Source organism: Leptosomus discolor, chromosome 3 (assembly GCF_034619465.1).
Source record: "Leptosomus discolor isolate bLepDis1 chromosome 3, bLepDis1.hap2, whole genome shotgun sequence".
In the NCBI taxonomy this organism is placed as follows: domain Eukaryota; kingdom Metazoa; phylum Chordata; class Aves; order Leptosomiformes; family Leptosomidae; genus Leptosomus; species Leptosomus discolor.
The window spans coordinates 26,470,921-26,486,693 of record NC_141393.1 but is presented as its reverse complement, the minus strand read 5'-3'; the positions used below and the strand labels follow the sequence as shown (position 1 = coordinate 26,486,693).

Sequence of the window (15,773 nt, the reverse complement as noted above, 5' to 3'; positions counted from 1 at the left end):
GGGTAGCTCTACACCTCCTCCCGACTGGTACTCTGGGACTTAGTGCCCTGGGCACACCTGAGACATTGCCTGCTATCCTCCAGGAAGGCAGTCACCAACTGCCCCCTGCAAGCTTTGACAAACTCCTCTGGGACCTGGTCTTTGACATCAGTCAGTTTAAAGCTGCCTGGACAAGAAAAAAGACTTGGTAATGAAGAATGATTGAAAGAGTCCAATATCGACCTACCAGTAGGACTGGTGTCCTGTAGAAATTCAGCCGAGCTTTAGTGAAAGTTTGGCAGTGAAGACAGGAGACAACGCTGACCTACACAGGGCCATCAGCTTCAGTTTTTCTTCTTGTTTTGTGGCAGTGCTTCTACCTCCAGGTACTGCAGCCCAATCAACATCCCCAAGATAGAGAAACCTGTCATGGAGATACAGGATGAGTTGTGTAGAAAATGCTGGACAGGGGATGAGGCATTCCCTCCCACCTTCCCCTCCCTGTCCTTAGCTTATAGCCCCATGCAGAGTTTTTCTATGGGGTCACAGCTCTAAGAAGAGTTTGTGGGGGGAGGATGCAGAGCTCTACTTACTTGCTACCATGAGGGGTGCCATAATTCCAATTGTCAAGGCTGCAGTGTGGTAAATGAAGACCTCGGAGAGGAAGTGAACAAGGGCCAAAGAGAAGGTGAAGAGCGTGATGTAATAGAGGCTGTTGGAGAGCAGAAAGAAGCAGGTTATATAGCCCATAGTATGGGCACGAGCACGGTTGAGTGGAAAGGAGGCAAACCTGCATGCTGCCCTGTCTGTCCTCACTGTGGCAGCACAGAGGGCACTTGTTCCCTCGCCTAGTGAGGTGCAAAAGCTCCCTGGGCAATAGCTGAGAGGAGAAGGGGGCAGTGTGTTCAATGGTGCATTGAAAGGCACAGGCATTATCTGGGCTGAAGGCAGGTGAAGAGGGGAGAGCAAGGGTAGGGCACCGGTGAAGCAAGAAGCATGTGCACACACAAAAAGAGGGTGAGCACTGGATGAGCCAAGTACTAGGGTGACAGGACTTGGCTGACTCCAGCCTGCATCACTCAACACATCTTCCCACCTGTGCTCTTCAACCCCCTAGGGGCTACAGCTGTGGAAAGGGAGCAGGTCCAACAGATGCAAGATAAAAAAATTCCTAAGAAACAACTGACTTCATCCTAATTGGCATTGCCACCACACCCTAAAAACAGATAATTGAGCCCCCGCACCCTCTACCATTGACAAGCCTAGGCAATCCAAGGACATGCTGCCAGGTGAACAGCGACTTCTGTTGCAAGGCTGGGGGAAGCAGCGATAACAGATTTGAGTTCTAGCAACTTCCAACACAGGTTTTGTCTAGCACAGACCCAGAGTCAGCCTACTTGGAAATCCCTCTCAGAAACCACAGGGAGAAACGGCGTGCCTCCCACCACAGCATCAGGCTGCACCTCAGGCCTTGCCTCAGCCCCAGGTAAGAGTTTATGGAAGAAGGCAGTGGGTTAAGACCACTGCAAGGGGCCTCAACCTGCCACGATCTTTAGCTGAGCTGTCCTAGGGAAAGAAGCACCAAGCATCAGTCAGACCACAGCATGAGCAATTGCTTAATGTCAACAGGGCAGCAACACCATCAGAAGATGCTTTCTAAGCTGCAGCTTGGAAATGCATGACATAAGTCCTCAGATCTACCAATTTCTGCCTGAGCTAAGAAACAGAACTCAAACATGCAGGCTGTCCCCGCAGAGGCAGAAGGGAGCAGCGGTTAAGGCACAAATCCCGCAGTGCTCTCTAAGCTTTTTCAGAGAAACGCTTTCAAACCTATAGACAGTTCAGCAACAGCTTTTGATTCCCCCACCCCACCCCTCTGCGCTGCCCCTCAAGCGAGCTGCTCAGGTGGCGACTAGCACGAAAACCGAAGGATTTCTCCGGCGCTCCTTTACGTACGTCCTATTGCGGATGTCGATGGCGCAGAGACAGCGGATCACTGATGACAGCAGGGTCCAGATGCCAAAGGTCCGAGCCTGGAGCCCGTTCACTGCGCAAAGAAGGGAGGGGAACATGGAGACCACGCACAACCCCACTTGCCACCCCCCATCCCCGCCGGGGGGGGACACACACACGCGCGCCGGGGCAGCCGACAGCTCTCGGGCTCGAGAGCAGCCGCTGAGGCAGGGCCCCGAGGAAGGCTCACGGCTGGAAGGCGATCCCCAGGCCTCGCGGCGGCCGGCACGGCCCTTACCGAGACCGGGGCTGGCGGCGTACAGCTTCTCCGAGAGGAAACTGTGGTCGTGGAAGCTCTGCAGGGTGTTCCCAGCGGCGACGACCGACACCATCACCAGCCAGCTGCGCAGCACGTTCAGGAACCGGCTCATCCTCCCGGCCGGCACGGCACCTGCCCGCAAGGACCGGTCACGTCTCCCGGTACCGGCGGCGCTCTCTCACCGTGCCCCCTCACGCAGCGTGCACCACCGCCTCGCGCTCCCATTAGCCGCGGGCGCGCCGCTCCATCCACACACCACGCTGACGTAAGGGCCTCCACCGCCAATCGAATCCCTCTCTGCGCCAGGAGGCGGTCCCGCGCTTTCTTGGCCCCGCTCGCCGTGCGGGTGGAGGTGGAAGCGGTGGGCGGCGAGAAGACCCGGCGCGCGGCCGGACTATTGCGGCTGCGCAGTGGAGGCGGGGCTGTCGCCCGCCGGTTGTTGTAGTAACGGGGAAGCGGCGGGAGGGGCGGCGGTCGCCGGGCAGACGTGCCCGCTGGCCTCTGTCCGCCCCGCCGGCCGGGGCCACGCGGGAGCAGGTATGGGGAGCGGAGGGCTGCGGGAGCTGCTGTCTTTGGGCGGGGGGTGGTTGGCCGGCGGCCCTGGGCGCCAGTCGCGGCCCCTCCGGTGCTCCCCGCCGCTCTTGCTTCTCCTGGGGCCGCCGCAGGCCTCTGGGCTCTGCCGCCGGGGGGTAGGCCGGGCCCCAGCCGCCGCTCCAGGCGCGGCTGGGCTGGAGGGCTGTTCCTGGGCCGGTGGGGGCGTTACGGTGTCCGGCTGAGCCCGGGCGGCGGCGGAGCCTTGGCGCCGGCGAAAAGCAGGCGTTTTCCGCTGGGCCGGGCCGGGCCGGGCCTGGCCAGCCCGGTGCGGTTCTGCGGCCGGAGGCAGGGCAGGGCCGCGTTTCAGCGGTAGGAGCCTGAGTGACTCTCACGGGCAGATGGGGAATAATCTGCTAGAAGGTGATGCTGCTTCCTACACTCCTCTGGCTAGGAGGTGACTTAGACAAGCACGTTGATAGTCCTGTGAGAAATATGTATTGACAGGAGGTGGGAGTTAAGTTACCTCATTTCTCCTGCTGCCCTGCTCAGCTGTGCATTCGTGCTTTTAATCCTTATTGCAGGTAACTGCTCTTGCAAGATCCCTTGAATCTGTAGGAGGGAGTCTGAGAGGCTACTGAGAGTGGGCTCTATGAAAACTGCCAGGGGAAATGCCGGTTGGGATGGCTCGAGGTCTGGAGGAAACTGGCTCGTCCTCAGAGGAGGAAGAAGATGTTGTAGATGGGCTGGAGTAAGTAGGAAAACACCCTCTTAGCTGTTTCTATCTCCCTGTGCTTCCTGCGGGATTTGTACTAATCTGAAAAGGCAGTTGCATTCCTTACCCTCCTTCTACCTGTAAAGTGGGAAAATGGTTGGTTTGGCTTCAAGCCTGTGGGCAGGCTACCTACATTTGTAGCCTAGAGGACCCCCATATTCATCAGGGTTGGGGGTGTCGCCCTTCCTTGGCTACTCTAAAGTCTGTAGTTTCATTGATCTCTTCCTGTCTCATGTTCCTAAGGTGTCAACTTCCTTGATGACGTTTAAGAATATGAAGGAAATGAATGTCTTTTTTTTTTTTCTTTTTTTTTTGCTTGTTTAGGTTTTTGTATTTTTTTAGTTTTTACTTTGTGGCAAACAACAGAAATCTACTGTGCAGTAGGCTGATATGCAGCATTTTATGCCCTTTTTTAAAATCTGTCTTTTGAGAACTCAACTTCTAGAGTTCTTATTACTTACTAGTGCATTTTTTTTTGTCCTTGTTTAGTAACTTCTTTTATCTTTGCTTCTGAAGGAGTTGCTTCCTTGTTCTTTCCCAGAGTGGAATCCCTTTTCTGTTTTAGCTGGACCTACTTTTGTTTTCTTTTGGGTGCATATTGTGACTGAGACCAGTTGCAAACTGCATTGACTTAAGATGTTTAGAGGAATGTTGCTTCATACCAAGTAGTTGTCTCAGATTTGCCAGACCCCCATGGACTGAAAGGTCCAGAACTGCCTTCACCTAGAGTACAACTGTAACAGTGTGTCTGCATGAAGTGACCAGGGGTCATGCTGGAATGAATGACTGTCGTCTGGAGGATTGAGCCTTATTGCAAATCAGGACAGGCTTAGCATAAACTCCCCTCCTGTTGCCTCAGCTCGTTTCCCACTTATGTAAGGCTTTGGCCTGTAGTGCAAATTCTGGAAGCTTTTTGGGGTCTGTTCCAGCTAATTGCACTACAGTAGTTGATTTTTTGTGTTTGTTTGTTTTTCTTTAGAGGTGGTAGAAGCAGATGGGAGTGCTGTGAAGTTAATTTGTCTGGGTGATAATGGTAATAACTTGGTACTTACTTGTCCTAGCATCAGAAAGTTGCCCTTTTATCTCTGTCCAGTATTCCAAGTGTAGGAAGTGTTTTGTCTTCTGTAGTGTCTACAAACCTTTGGCAGACAATGATCTTGCATATTCTATAGACGAATGCTTCTGTGTATCTCTGCCAGCTTTTATATTTCTTCTTGTCTGTGTAGATAGAGAAGTGTGTCGCCAACCACCCAATCTCTGTTTTCTGTTAACTTTTTCATGGTTCCATTTCCTTCTGCAGTGAGTAATAAGCAGTCTGAGCTTTATTTGCTTAGAGAGGTTGACAGGTTTTCTTTCTATGATCTTAGGATTTTATGTAACGGATCTTAATTTTTTTTTTCATGTGTGTGTCCTTAATTCCTCTCAGGACATGATAGTTCCCCACATAGTCTTGTTTTTTTGGACAGAACTGATCACTGTATCTCAGAACCTGTAGTTTGAGTAGCTGGCTGGGGGCATTGCTGTTGAATTCTGGGCTTGCATTCCACTGCATCTGGCAGAAATTATAAAGGAAGAACACACAAGTTTATCCGTTGTGTTGAGCCAAGCCTGTTCCAGTCTCTCAAACCCTTCATGAGCGCCTTCTTGTGCACTTCAGAGTCCAGGAGTACAACCAGGCAGCATACGCTGATTTGCAGTTCTTAAACTGGAGACTGGAGCCCTCATCGTAAGGTCTGGTTATGTGGATACCAGCAATTATGGTTAATCTTGAATTATATTCTGTTTTCAGGCTATAAATATAGAGAAGTGTACCTGTGAAAGTTCATGGGTTTTCTCACAAATTACACTCAGTAAAATAAATACAAATTAAACAGAACTCTGACTTAAGCTGGCAAGACCAACCCAAGAAGAGGATGATCTGGAAGATTCCCTTTGTAGCTGAGTACCAAGGGTGCCTAGCGGGTGTGTGTGAGTCAGCACAGGCAGGGTGCAGAAACAACTGCAAAACCATGGCTGAAACGCAAAGCGTAAGTTTATATTTTTGTTACCTCCCCAACTGGGGGTCGACGAAGCAGCACCCACGCAGAGGCACACAAGTGGGGACACAGGCACCACTGAGCTCGGTCCTTGCTAGCATATCGCCTGTTTCTGCCTGTTTTTCAGGGGTTTGCACTGGCGTAGTTTACCACTGTGCTTTGATCTTTCCCACAGCAGGGCAGGAATCTCAAGCATGTTTGATAGGGTGCGTCTAAGTCTGTCACAGGCCTATGTTATCTGAACACAGATGTTCTACCTGTCAAACGCACAAGGATAGACAACAATTAGAATGATCTATGTATTTTTCTACACCCCAGCTGCAAGTCCCTTGGGCATGTTTATAATCCTCCTTGCCAATCTTCCTTTATTTTCCCACAGTGTGTTTGGTTGTGTCCTGCCTGCAGGCTAGGTGGGCAAGCGTGGGCAAGCATCGAGAACTGCTGCATCCTCGTTGTAACCAACTGGTGTATGTATGAGGCTCAGTGGTGGCTTGTACTGACTGTCTTGCCATTTCAGGGATCATCCATGTATCAAGTGGACTGGTGGTGGCTGCAGGCGGATCCCTGTCTTGGTGTTTCATGCTGAAGCTATTCTGACCAACGACAGCTACCTCCGCCTAATTGGAGGTGGGTGCAACAGCTTTTGGTCTGAAGGCATGAGGTGGAAGTCTCTTACCTGGATGTTCCCTTCTCTTTGTGGTGGGGAAGAGGACATGGTGGGAAGGAAAGTACAATTCCCTCTTGTCTCTGAGCACTGAGATGTTTAGAAATGCTTGATCAGTTGGTGAATGTTTATCACGTCTTTGGGTCGTGACGAGTGTCTATATTTGTCCCTCCATTGAGTCCTGATGTGTTTTCAGTTGGAATGTCTGCTTGCAAATCAAACTTGGAGGCCATGCTAGAACTTATAACCAGAATATGAACTCACTACTCTGTAGCTAAGAAGTTAAAATCAATCACTGCAGTGAGTTTTGAGAGGGTTTCACTGAGAAATAGAGCAGCCAGCTCCATGGTGGTGAGAACAGTAAGCTGTAGTAACAAATCTCTGCATTTACAGCCTCGCAACTGTGAGTAAGGCTGTAAGCGAAATGATTGCTGCTCTGGCAGCACTTGAGTTGGGAGACCAAACCTATGCAGTGTTAAATAAAGGAAAGCCTCTAAATAAGAGGCAGTTGTTATAAACAGTCACTGTGGACTGCGAGAGTTAGTACTTGTGGGTGTGTACAGCTGGGAGCTCATTCTGGATGTGCTGAGTTGGAGAAAAGCTAAAATCTATTCAGCTTCTTTTTGTGGAGATGCTGACATTTCTTTCTTCTCTTGCCTCTCCCTTTCTTAGGTAATTGGTGCCCTCATTTCTAGTATCTTATCCAAGCAGAAATGCTTCAGGCTCATTGGGGTAAGGGGTGGAGAAGGCGATTAATGTGTGGAAACTCTTGATCCTTTTCATCTGAGTTAAACCCAAACTTGAATGGTGGCAGAAGCTGACAGTAATTGTAACTTGTATCCTAACTGGAGTATGGTGTCTCTTCGGCTTTTTCTTAGGAGGTAGAGGCTTTTTGTGGTTTAGCAAGTCTACTGCAGAATAGTGCAACTTAGTAAATTTCCTTAAGCTTTGTCCGGTCCCAGATTGTGATACTACCTACTTTTTTTTAGACATATTTTTATTGGTAGAACATATTTCCTGAGGTTTAATCTAATCTTTCTATTCTCACTTTGAACCAATTTGTAAAGTACCTTTTCCAAGTGATTCTGTATTCTAGCTTTGCAATTTCTGCCTCTACTTTCTTTGAACTCTTTTATGAATTTCCACATCCTTTTGTATGACAACTAGACTCTAGTTTATTTACTTGCTTTCTGTTTATCTTATACCTCCAATGCAGCTTACTGCTTTTGTTTTTATGACTTTCTACTTGGATAGTGATTTTTCTCCTTTTTTTTTTTTTTTTTTTTGCCTTCCTTGTCATATTTACTTTTTTCCTACTATTTTTTGCAGTTATTTATGGGAAGATCAGTACAGGTGAATGAGATGTTGACAAAAATTCGATGTTTTATTTTGGCTTTTCAAGATCTAAAAAGTGATCATATAAGCTAGCCATGTCAATGAGGGCCATGTGGCATGATCGCTTTTAGCCGGGAATACCAATGTTAAATAGAGAAGAAAGAGCTGAAATCATGTTTGTAGTGTTATAAAGCAGTCTATATAAAGAACTGTTTATATATAAAAAAAGAAAATCCACCAAACCTGCGCGTTTGTTAGGATGTTCTCTGTTTTATTTTGATACAATCATTGTATTGTATCAGTGATACAGCAATATTATACCTAAGGATTGGTGTAAGTCAGTTTAATGCCTTCATTGGAGTTAATGCCCCAAGAGATGGACAGGCATTTCTTATCTCCCTTTGCCTGTTATTTGCTGCTACTGTGTGGATGCTCTACTGTGGATTAAGCACAGCTGCACTGTGCTGAGTCCTATGGTGCTCTTTTCTCTTCTTTACTGGCATAGATAACTTTGGTTTATTCTTCTAGGTGCAGACTCTAATAATGTGTCTCATGCCCTCTTAACAGAGCGCTATCACTTGTCCTATAAGATTGTGAGAACAGACAGCCGTCTGGTTCGAAGCATTCTGACTGCCCATGGATTCCATGAGGTGAGTGCAAGGAACTTCAGATCCGATTATGTCCTGGGCTGGGAGGTGGTGATGATGAAGATTATTATGTTTGGGTTTTTTTTTGTGTTTTGTTTTGTAGTTGGCTGGTTGTTTTTCTTTTACTCGGCAGGGTTAGAACCAGGAAGTTGCTGTGGACCCCCTTGAGATTTTTGGTTTGTTTTGTTTTTACATACTCTGCCAGTCAGACAGGAAATACGTTGTGATTTTGTTCTCTCAAAGGAGTGCCCTTTAGCCTTAAGCCTGCAAAATTAGGTAAAAAGAGGTGCTGAAATTGAGTCATATGCCTTTTCTCTTCTTGCTTTTAAAGCATCATCTCACACCCTTGGGAAGATGTGAAGAATTTAATCTCAGCCTTTGCAAGCTCACAGAAGCATTGATGTAGTGTTTTGCGTTTCTTTTCTAGCACGTGTCTGGCTCTAAATAATGTCCTATATGCAGCTAGTGACAGTTGGAGAGCTGTATGGTGGATTTTCTTCTGAATTACATGAAGTTAAGGAATTGGTCTCACAAGTTTCCTGAAGAAATCTAAAATGCTCTACAGATTGGGTTTAAACGTCTATAAAAAGAACAAAACCACAAGTTTGTTTAGAAAACTATGACATGGTTATTTCCCAGTAGTATCACTGTACAGTAGCTTAGGACATGAGTCTGGCTAGAGTTGCCCTAACGTTGGAGATGGATAGAGGAAATTGTCTTAAACTAGAATTTCTTTGGTTTCGTAGACATAAGGTCACAGTCTGTAGGACAAGTGATGGCGTTTTTAATTAGTTCTGTGGTTTTTGTGTGTGGTGTTTTTATGTTGCTTTTTAGGTGCACCCTAACAGCAGCGATTATAATCTCATGTGGACAGGATCACACTTGAAGCCCTACTTGCTGCGTTCCCTTGCAGATATTCAGAAAGTCAATCATTTCCCTAGGTAAGGCCTTGATATCATGTTTTGCTGAATATCTTCTGTGATGGTTTCAAAAATCTGAACATAGATAGCTGTAAAAGAGAGAGTGTACATGATACTGTAAAGTCCCAATGCACTGGGCCTGTGCCACATGCTGTCTTAATTCTAAACAGTCTTTGGGGTTTTGGGGAAATAGTATGATAGTATGTGAGTTGAAGCGCTTGTCTGTAGCCAAAATACTGGGGTTTTAATTTTTTTTTTTCTTTGGTGGTATAAGTAAAGTATTTGGGGCTTTGGGCTCTTTGTTAGAGACAATCATATGTCACCTGCTAAAGTTTACAAACACCATTATAACAATTTGCTTTACTTCAGTCCATCTTGGGAATTGCAAGAGGTGCTACGAATGAGGATGGATATTAATATGGCCATAGGACAGAGACAGTAAAACTGAAGAGTAGTTGCAGGTTAGGGTTTAGACATCTGACAGGGCTACAGACGCTTTAGTAACTAGCATGAAGGGCTGCTGTAATGTGGGTTTTTTTTTTTTATGTGTGGGGAAAAAATAGATACAGTCTCTTGTTTTGCGATTTCAGGTCATATGAACTGACACGAAAGGACAGACTATACAAGAATGTCAGTCGTATGCAGCTGGCCCATGGATTCAAGACATTCCATATCTTACCTCAGACCTTCATCCTCCCAGCAGAGTACCAAGACTTCTGCAGTAAGTGAATGGGTGATGGTGCCCAGACCTAAAGCGAAATAACTGGATGTGGGGAAGGGAATGACTTTTAATGTTCTAGCCTGTTGATCGTGCCAGTGGTTAAGGCAATAAGATTAGAGGAAGCTGGAAAGATAGTGGAAAAAGCCCACATGATTTCTTTATGTAATTTCTACTCTGCTGTTTACTCCATGCCTGTGTAAGTCCTCAAAAAGCTGATGTGGGCTTAAGGCTTCAGGTTTTTTTGTGTGCACAGTGTTGTTGATGATCAACTTCACAATATCCCCAACTAATATCTGGGAGTACTGAAGAGAAAAGTGGAGGCACAGGGCAGAGAAATGAATCTATCGGACCAACCGGAGTGGCTTCAGGAAGTGGCCATCATAATTGCAGTGAGTCCCCAGGGGTAAAATAGGACATCAAAAGAAGAAGAATTTGATCTCCTCATGAAGTTCTTTAAAGCTTTTACTGTAGGCAACATTCTTGATTCTTGCTCCTCTGTAAATAGGCAAAAATGGAAGATGTTTCAGACTTGTGCTGTTTTATTTTAACCAGATACCTATTCTAAGGACAGAGGCCTATGGATAGTGAAGCCCGTGGCCTCCTCCAGGGGTCGAGGTGTCTACCTGATAAACAACGTAAGTGTTCAGCAAAAGGACTGCTCTTCAGTAACACTGTCTGCAAAACTATGCCAGCTTCCAGACAAGGGGCATGGAAACATCTAACCGCGCACTGGCCCTGCTCTGGATTTCAGCCATACATTGGTGAGCAGCTCAACAGTCCTGAGCAGCTGGCAAAGGCTGCCCTGGACTATGCTGTGTAACCAAAAGCAATCTATTGCTTTGTATGCTGTGCTTATCTTGCAACCTACATTAAAATCTTAGATTATTAGGAGCAAGTTTATGCTCTCTGAAACAGTTTGGGAAGCTCTGCTGCTTCTTGTTCTCCTTGTGGCTGACAGTAGGCTGGCCTTGGGAAGATTCCCAGAAGTGTCCTTAGTTGTTTCCCTGGGTGACCTGAACAGTCCTCAAACTGTCCCCTTGTCTCCCTCTTCCCACTGGAAAAGACCAGTTAAAATGAAACCTTGTGTAATACGGTAGGATGTGTGTCAGTCTGAACTGTGTTACCTAAATGCCAGTGTGCACTAACTGAGGTTTAATAGGGATGGTTCTTTGAATTCAGTGTGCTGGATATAGTGTCTTTTGCCCTTTTTGGGCTTTGCAGGGAGTTAGGTTGTTGTAGGTAACAAATACATCTGGGCAGGAGCCAAACACATGAGGGGATTCCAATAAATATTCTCAGCAGCAAAACTGACTGGTGAGTCATTTTTTTTTCACTTGCTCAAACCCCTTTAGCCTCCCCTGCACTGAAGGGGTCATGCTGCCTCATCTGTTCTCTACTTGGATCGTTTCCCATAAAGTAAGGGAGCAATTCGCCAAGTGTATGAGGTAAGTATTTCCAGAGCTGCACTCAGCTTTTTCTTGCTTGAAAGAGAGGAACGAGCTCAGGCTTATATGGCAGTTGGCCATGAACTGGGGAAAAGACCCTTCTGGGACCAATCTCCCTTTGTGTATATCTGTTCCAGAAACACTTCAGCTAGTTTGGCCCAAAGACTTCAGTTTCCTTCAGTGCGATGCCATTAGGGGAGTGTCTTCTAGAATGTTGTCACAAAAGTGTTTAAAAACAACAACAAAAAACCCTAACAAAATAACAAACCTTTGAATTTCTCTCATCCATAATAAAACAGGCTGTCACTTTTGTGTTACGTGCTGAGGGAAGTTGAGCTTCTTCCCTCGTATTGTATATATGCACTCTATATGCCTTGGCTTCCTGCTCATGATGCTGGTGATGTGGCTGAATACATGCAAACTTGAATAAAGGCAGGATGACGGAGTTCTCTTGGCTCTTTTGCAAACTGAAGGCAAGAAAATGTTTTGCAAGAAACTGTTTGTATGAGTAGTTAAAACTGGTTACAAGAGAGAGACTTGCATACAGCAAAAGTAAAAGATTTTCAATAGATCCTGTGACTTTGAGATGTATATTTGTCATAGATGGAGATTTCTGTTCTGAGGTACAAGGGTAGTGTCTTCCTGGTACAGTAGCCCCTGCTGTGAACTGAACCTCAGTAGAAGGTATTTAATCAAAAAGGTTGGATGCCAGCCCCGGATCTAGCTATAAAGACCACAAGTTGTAGAGTCATTTGCTTCACTTGTGACATCCTCACCAACTGTAGTTACATACTCCTTTCAGTGTCTTCTAAACCCCTGCTCCATGGGTTTGGTTAAACACTTGAGAAGCAAACAATGACAGTTGTTTCTTATATGCGTGTTTTCCCTGCCTATTTTACATCATTGCCATGTGATTGTTAAATCTATATTCTACTCGAAGGAGCACTTAACTGGAAGATTCAATGGGTAGGTTTTTTGGTGATGTTATCATTCTGAGGCTTCTGGTTAGGATTTACCTTAAGTGATTAGGCTTAGAGTGGTGTGTTTTCATTTCATTTTTATTTCCTCTGTCCCCAGACATAGTTGTTGGTACAGCATGGCTTTAGGAGGGAAAGGCTGGAAAAAATGGTGGGTTTGATCTAGTTATCTTCTTATTCCTTAAGCCTCCTGTGTTTTCACTCTTGGATTCTCTCTTCTTCTATAGCCAAACCAGATTGTACTGGAAGACAACATCCTGGTTTCTCGTTATATCAGCAACCCCCTGCTCATAGATGGTGAGTGTGCTTAGGAATTGCTTTTCCTCTCTTCCCCCAGCCCCACACCTGAGGACCTTTGCAGGAGTTCAGTTGTATAATGGAGTGGTATATCTTCCTCTAGTACCAGGAAAATGTAACTAGAGAATTCCTTGAAATCTGGAAGCTTTTCAACTGGGAAAGCTTCAGGCAGTTCTGTCAGCAGCAGATACTTGTTTATTGCTCTTCGGGTCTGTTGAAATTCCTCAACTGGATATAATGTCTGAAAGGTATTTGCAGTCACTGACTCTTGACAACTGTATTTCAGATTTCAAATTCGATGTGCGCCTCTATGTTCTGGTTACATCCTATGATCCACTTGTCATCTATCTCTATGAGGAAGGATTGGCCAGGTAAGGGAGGCTGCTTCTTTCTCACTGTACCTGCGCCGGGTGATCCAGAGATGTCTTGGATTGCCTCTGTGCTCCTGACACAATAGCAAATAAGGGAAGTGCCAGTTAGAGAGTTCTGCAGAGTTTAGGTGTATGATACTTCGTCACGCTGTGTCCCATCAGTTTTCTTTGTATAGATTATTGGATCTTTAGTGAGAGGCTTTATTACATATGTAATAAAGCAACTTTTCAGCTCTTGAGGGTTGACTGGCCACACACACCATCGTTGGCATGTTCATTCTCAAGGTTGGGTTCTTCTTGAAACCTCTTTGGACTCTTGTGGTGTTCTGCCCCTTCTGCATCCTCCGAGATGAAGGGAATCTAAACTTTCTCAACTTCTGTTTAATCCTAAAGACAAAAGCAGTTGGAGACCTGTTGTTGGCTGTATTGGCCTTTGTTTTAATACTTTCAACTGCTCTTCTGAATTTTAGGTCAGTATTTGTGTGTTCTACAGTATTGAGTAAGTGGGTTTAGACAAATTCACTGTTCTTGCCCTGCAAGGTGCCAATTTTATGTTGCGTGTAAGTCATGAGTGATACTTAAGATTCCCAGGAGGAACACTTCTCTACCCAAAATACGTGTTTCTCTTCATAACAGTAGTTTAGCTAAATACCTGTCTATAGTAACTAATAAATTTGAAATAATCACCCTTCTGAATTTCCAGCAGACCAGAAACTTAACTGTAGTGGTGTTTGAGAAAAGATCGTTGTAGGACTGTCTTCTGCAACGGTTTTAAGCAATGCTGAATCTGTCTTATAAGCGCATCTGACGTACCCAGAAAGAATATCTCTAGGGTTCAAGCCTGCATAGCTCTGACTTAGGGAGATACTGAATCCAAAAAAATATATTAATTATGATCCCACAAGAAATATCCTCCTTTAAATTGATGAACAGATCCCCTTCAGGTGTGTTGTGATGCGCCTCTGCCTGCAAAGATCATATGAACAGATTGTCTCCTGAAATGAGGGCAGGAGCGGGTAGCTCACCTTGGTCGGTGGAAAACTTAACAGCTATATTGACTTTGGAAAAGGAGCCTTAAACATGCCTGGCACGCAAGGCTTTTTTCTTGGGAACAGTTAGTTGCTAATATTGCATGTTCTTGGAAAGTGAAGAGGGAAACAAGATAACTTACTGTGAATATATGAGTAGATTACTAGGATGTTCTGAAAATGGGCAGTGCATAGCAGACCTCCAAAATAGGATTTGCACCATCATTAATGTCTTAAAGGTAGTTCTGCTGATCTTATTGTAACAAAGGAGTTTACTTCTGGAAAATTCTGTCTATGTGAGAGACAAGTGTTCTACTCTGTTTGGGGGCAAGTGTGCCAATTCCATGATTTGTCTCTGACGGTAGAGTAACATGTTTTGCTTGAGGGAAAGTGTGTGTGTAGATGTGTATGCTTTTTTTTAATTCTTCTAACAATTCTAGTTGTATTAGAGGTCTAGTGAAGGAAATGAGGAAGGAAACAAGTATATTCTTTTGAAATACACTGGTCAGACAGATCTAGTGAATCCCTTAAGTTAGAATCATCAGATTATTTAGGTGGGAAGGAAAGTCTGGAGGTTTTTAGTCCAACCTCCTTCTCAAGACGGTCTTCAAAGTTTGGGCAGATCCTGTATGGCCTCATACCATGAAATTTTGAGTATCTTCCAATAGCGGAGATTCCATAGTCTTTCCTGACAACCTGTTCCAATATTTGACCATCCTCACTGTGAATGTGTGTGTGTTTCTTGTATCTAATCAGAACTTCCCGTGTTGCAGTTTGACTGTTCCTTGTTGTCCTTCTGCTGTGCACCTTTGAGAAAAGTCTGACTCTGGCTTTACAGCCATGCATTAAGGAGTTGAACACAGCAGTTAGATCTCTTCTTAGTCTTCTTATCTGCAAGCTAAACAATCCTTTTCTCCTCAGCTTCTCCTTCTACATCATGTTTTTCAGTCTATTTTAATAGCTCCCTGTCAGACTTGCACCACTTAGTCAAAACTTCTACTTGTGCTGCGGGGCTTATAACCGGACATGAAGTTCCAGATGTATGTCCAGTGCTTGCTGAGCACTCACAAGTAAGAGGTACTAATCACTTCCCTCGACCTGCTGGCTACACTCTTGATACAGCCCAGCGGGTAGTCAGCCTTCATTATTGCAAAGGCAAACTGCTAATTCATGTGCAGCTTATTGCCCACCAGGACTGCTTGTCTATTCTGCAGAGCTGGTTCCTATCCACCCAGCCTATACTGCTGAACGGGGTTATTCTTCCCAGGTGCAAGACTTTTGCATTTGGTTTTGCTAAAGTTCATGAGGGTTCTGTTAACCCATTCCTCTAGCTTTACAGGGACCATTTGAGCACTCAGGTCTTGAGCTATGCCATCCACTGCTCTCCCTTTGTCCCCAGAACCGTTCTTGTCATCCTAGAAGGCAATCAGGAGCTATCAGATGTGATTTGCTCTCAGAAAATTTCTGCTTGCTGTTCCAAATAATCGTTTTACCCTTTATGTGCCTGGAAATATTTTTCTGGAAGATAATAGTTCAGAAGCTCCTATTGGTAGCAAGACTGTAGATCACCTGGGCTATCCTTGGTAAAAGGTCTCTTGAAGCAATGATCTGATTTCTTTGAGTTTGAGCCAGTGTCCCTACTTGATAACCTGCATGCTGACTGGCTGAATTTCTTTGTCCTTTTGGCATTCAGAATATTCAGCTCTAGAGCTTGAAACAGTGTTGTGGTCAACCTCAAACAAATAACTTAGGTTTTCTTTCTGGGTATCCATCCA

General features: G+C 45.4%; 2 protein-coding genes across 2 annotated transcripts in view; one reads left to right on the top strand and one right to left on the bottom strand.

Moving 5' to 3' along the window:
- Nucleotides 1-323: 323 nt before the first annotated feature.
- Nucleotides 324-2,363, bottom strand: ERG28 (ergosterol biosynthesis 28 homolog). The gene is made up of 4 exons (XM_086463303.1): nucleotides 2,231-2,363; nucleotides 1,936-2,026; nucleotides 573-691; nucleotides 324-403 (listed from the first exon to the last, which is right to left on the bottom strand). Exons 1-4 carry the CDS (start codon nucleotides 2,361-2,363, stop codon nucleotides 324-326), a joined length of 423 nt encoding a protein of 140 aa, XP_086319429.1.
- A 1,090-nt stretch (nucleotides 2,364-3,453) lies between these two features.
- Nucleotides 3,454-15,773, top strand: part of TTLL5 (tubulin tyrosine ligase like 5) — a 130,355-nt gene continuing 118,035 nt past the window's right edge. Inside the window, exons 1-8 of the mRNA XM_086463174.1 lie at nucleotides 3,454-3,533; nucleotides 6,111-6,220; nucleotides 8,160-8,242; nucleotides 9,074-9,180; nucleotides 9,750-9,880; nucleotides 10,433-10,515; nucleotides 12,530-12,599; nucleotides 12,886-12,970. Coding sequence (XP_086319300.1) covers nucleotides 3,454-3,533; nucleotides 6,111-6,220; nucleotides 8,160-8,242; nucleotides 9,074-9,180; nucleotides 9,750-9,880; nucleotides 10,433-10,515; nucleotides 12,530-12,599; nucleotides 12,886-12,970 — 749 coding nt within the window. The remainder of the gene's footprint in view (nucleotides 3,534-6,110; nucleotides 6,221-8,159; nucleotides 8,243-9,073; nucleotides 9,181-9,749; nucleotides 9,881-10,432; nucleotides 10,516-12,529; nucleotides 12,600-12,885; nucleotides 12,971-15,773) is intronic.

Bases quoted from the DNA above. Each gene is read 5' to 3' on its own strand.
- ERG28 (XM_086463303.1), bottom strand. From the start codon at position 2,363: ATGAGCCGGTTCCTGAACGTGCTGCGCAGCTGGCTGGTGATGGTGTCG. The intron at 2,027-2,230 runs GTAAGGGCCGTG...TTCTTTGCGCAG, and splicing joins CGCCGCCAGCCCCGGTCTCG to TGAACGGGCTCCAGGCTCGG. The intron at 692-1,935 runs GTACGTAAAGGA...GCTCTCCAACAG, and splicing joins ATCGACATCCGCAATAGGAC to CCTCTATTACATCACGCTCT.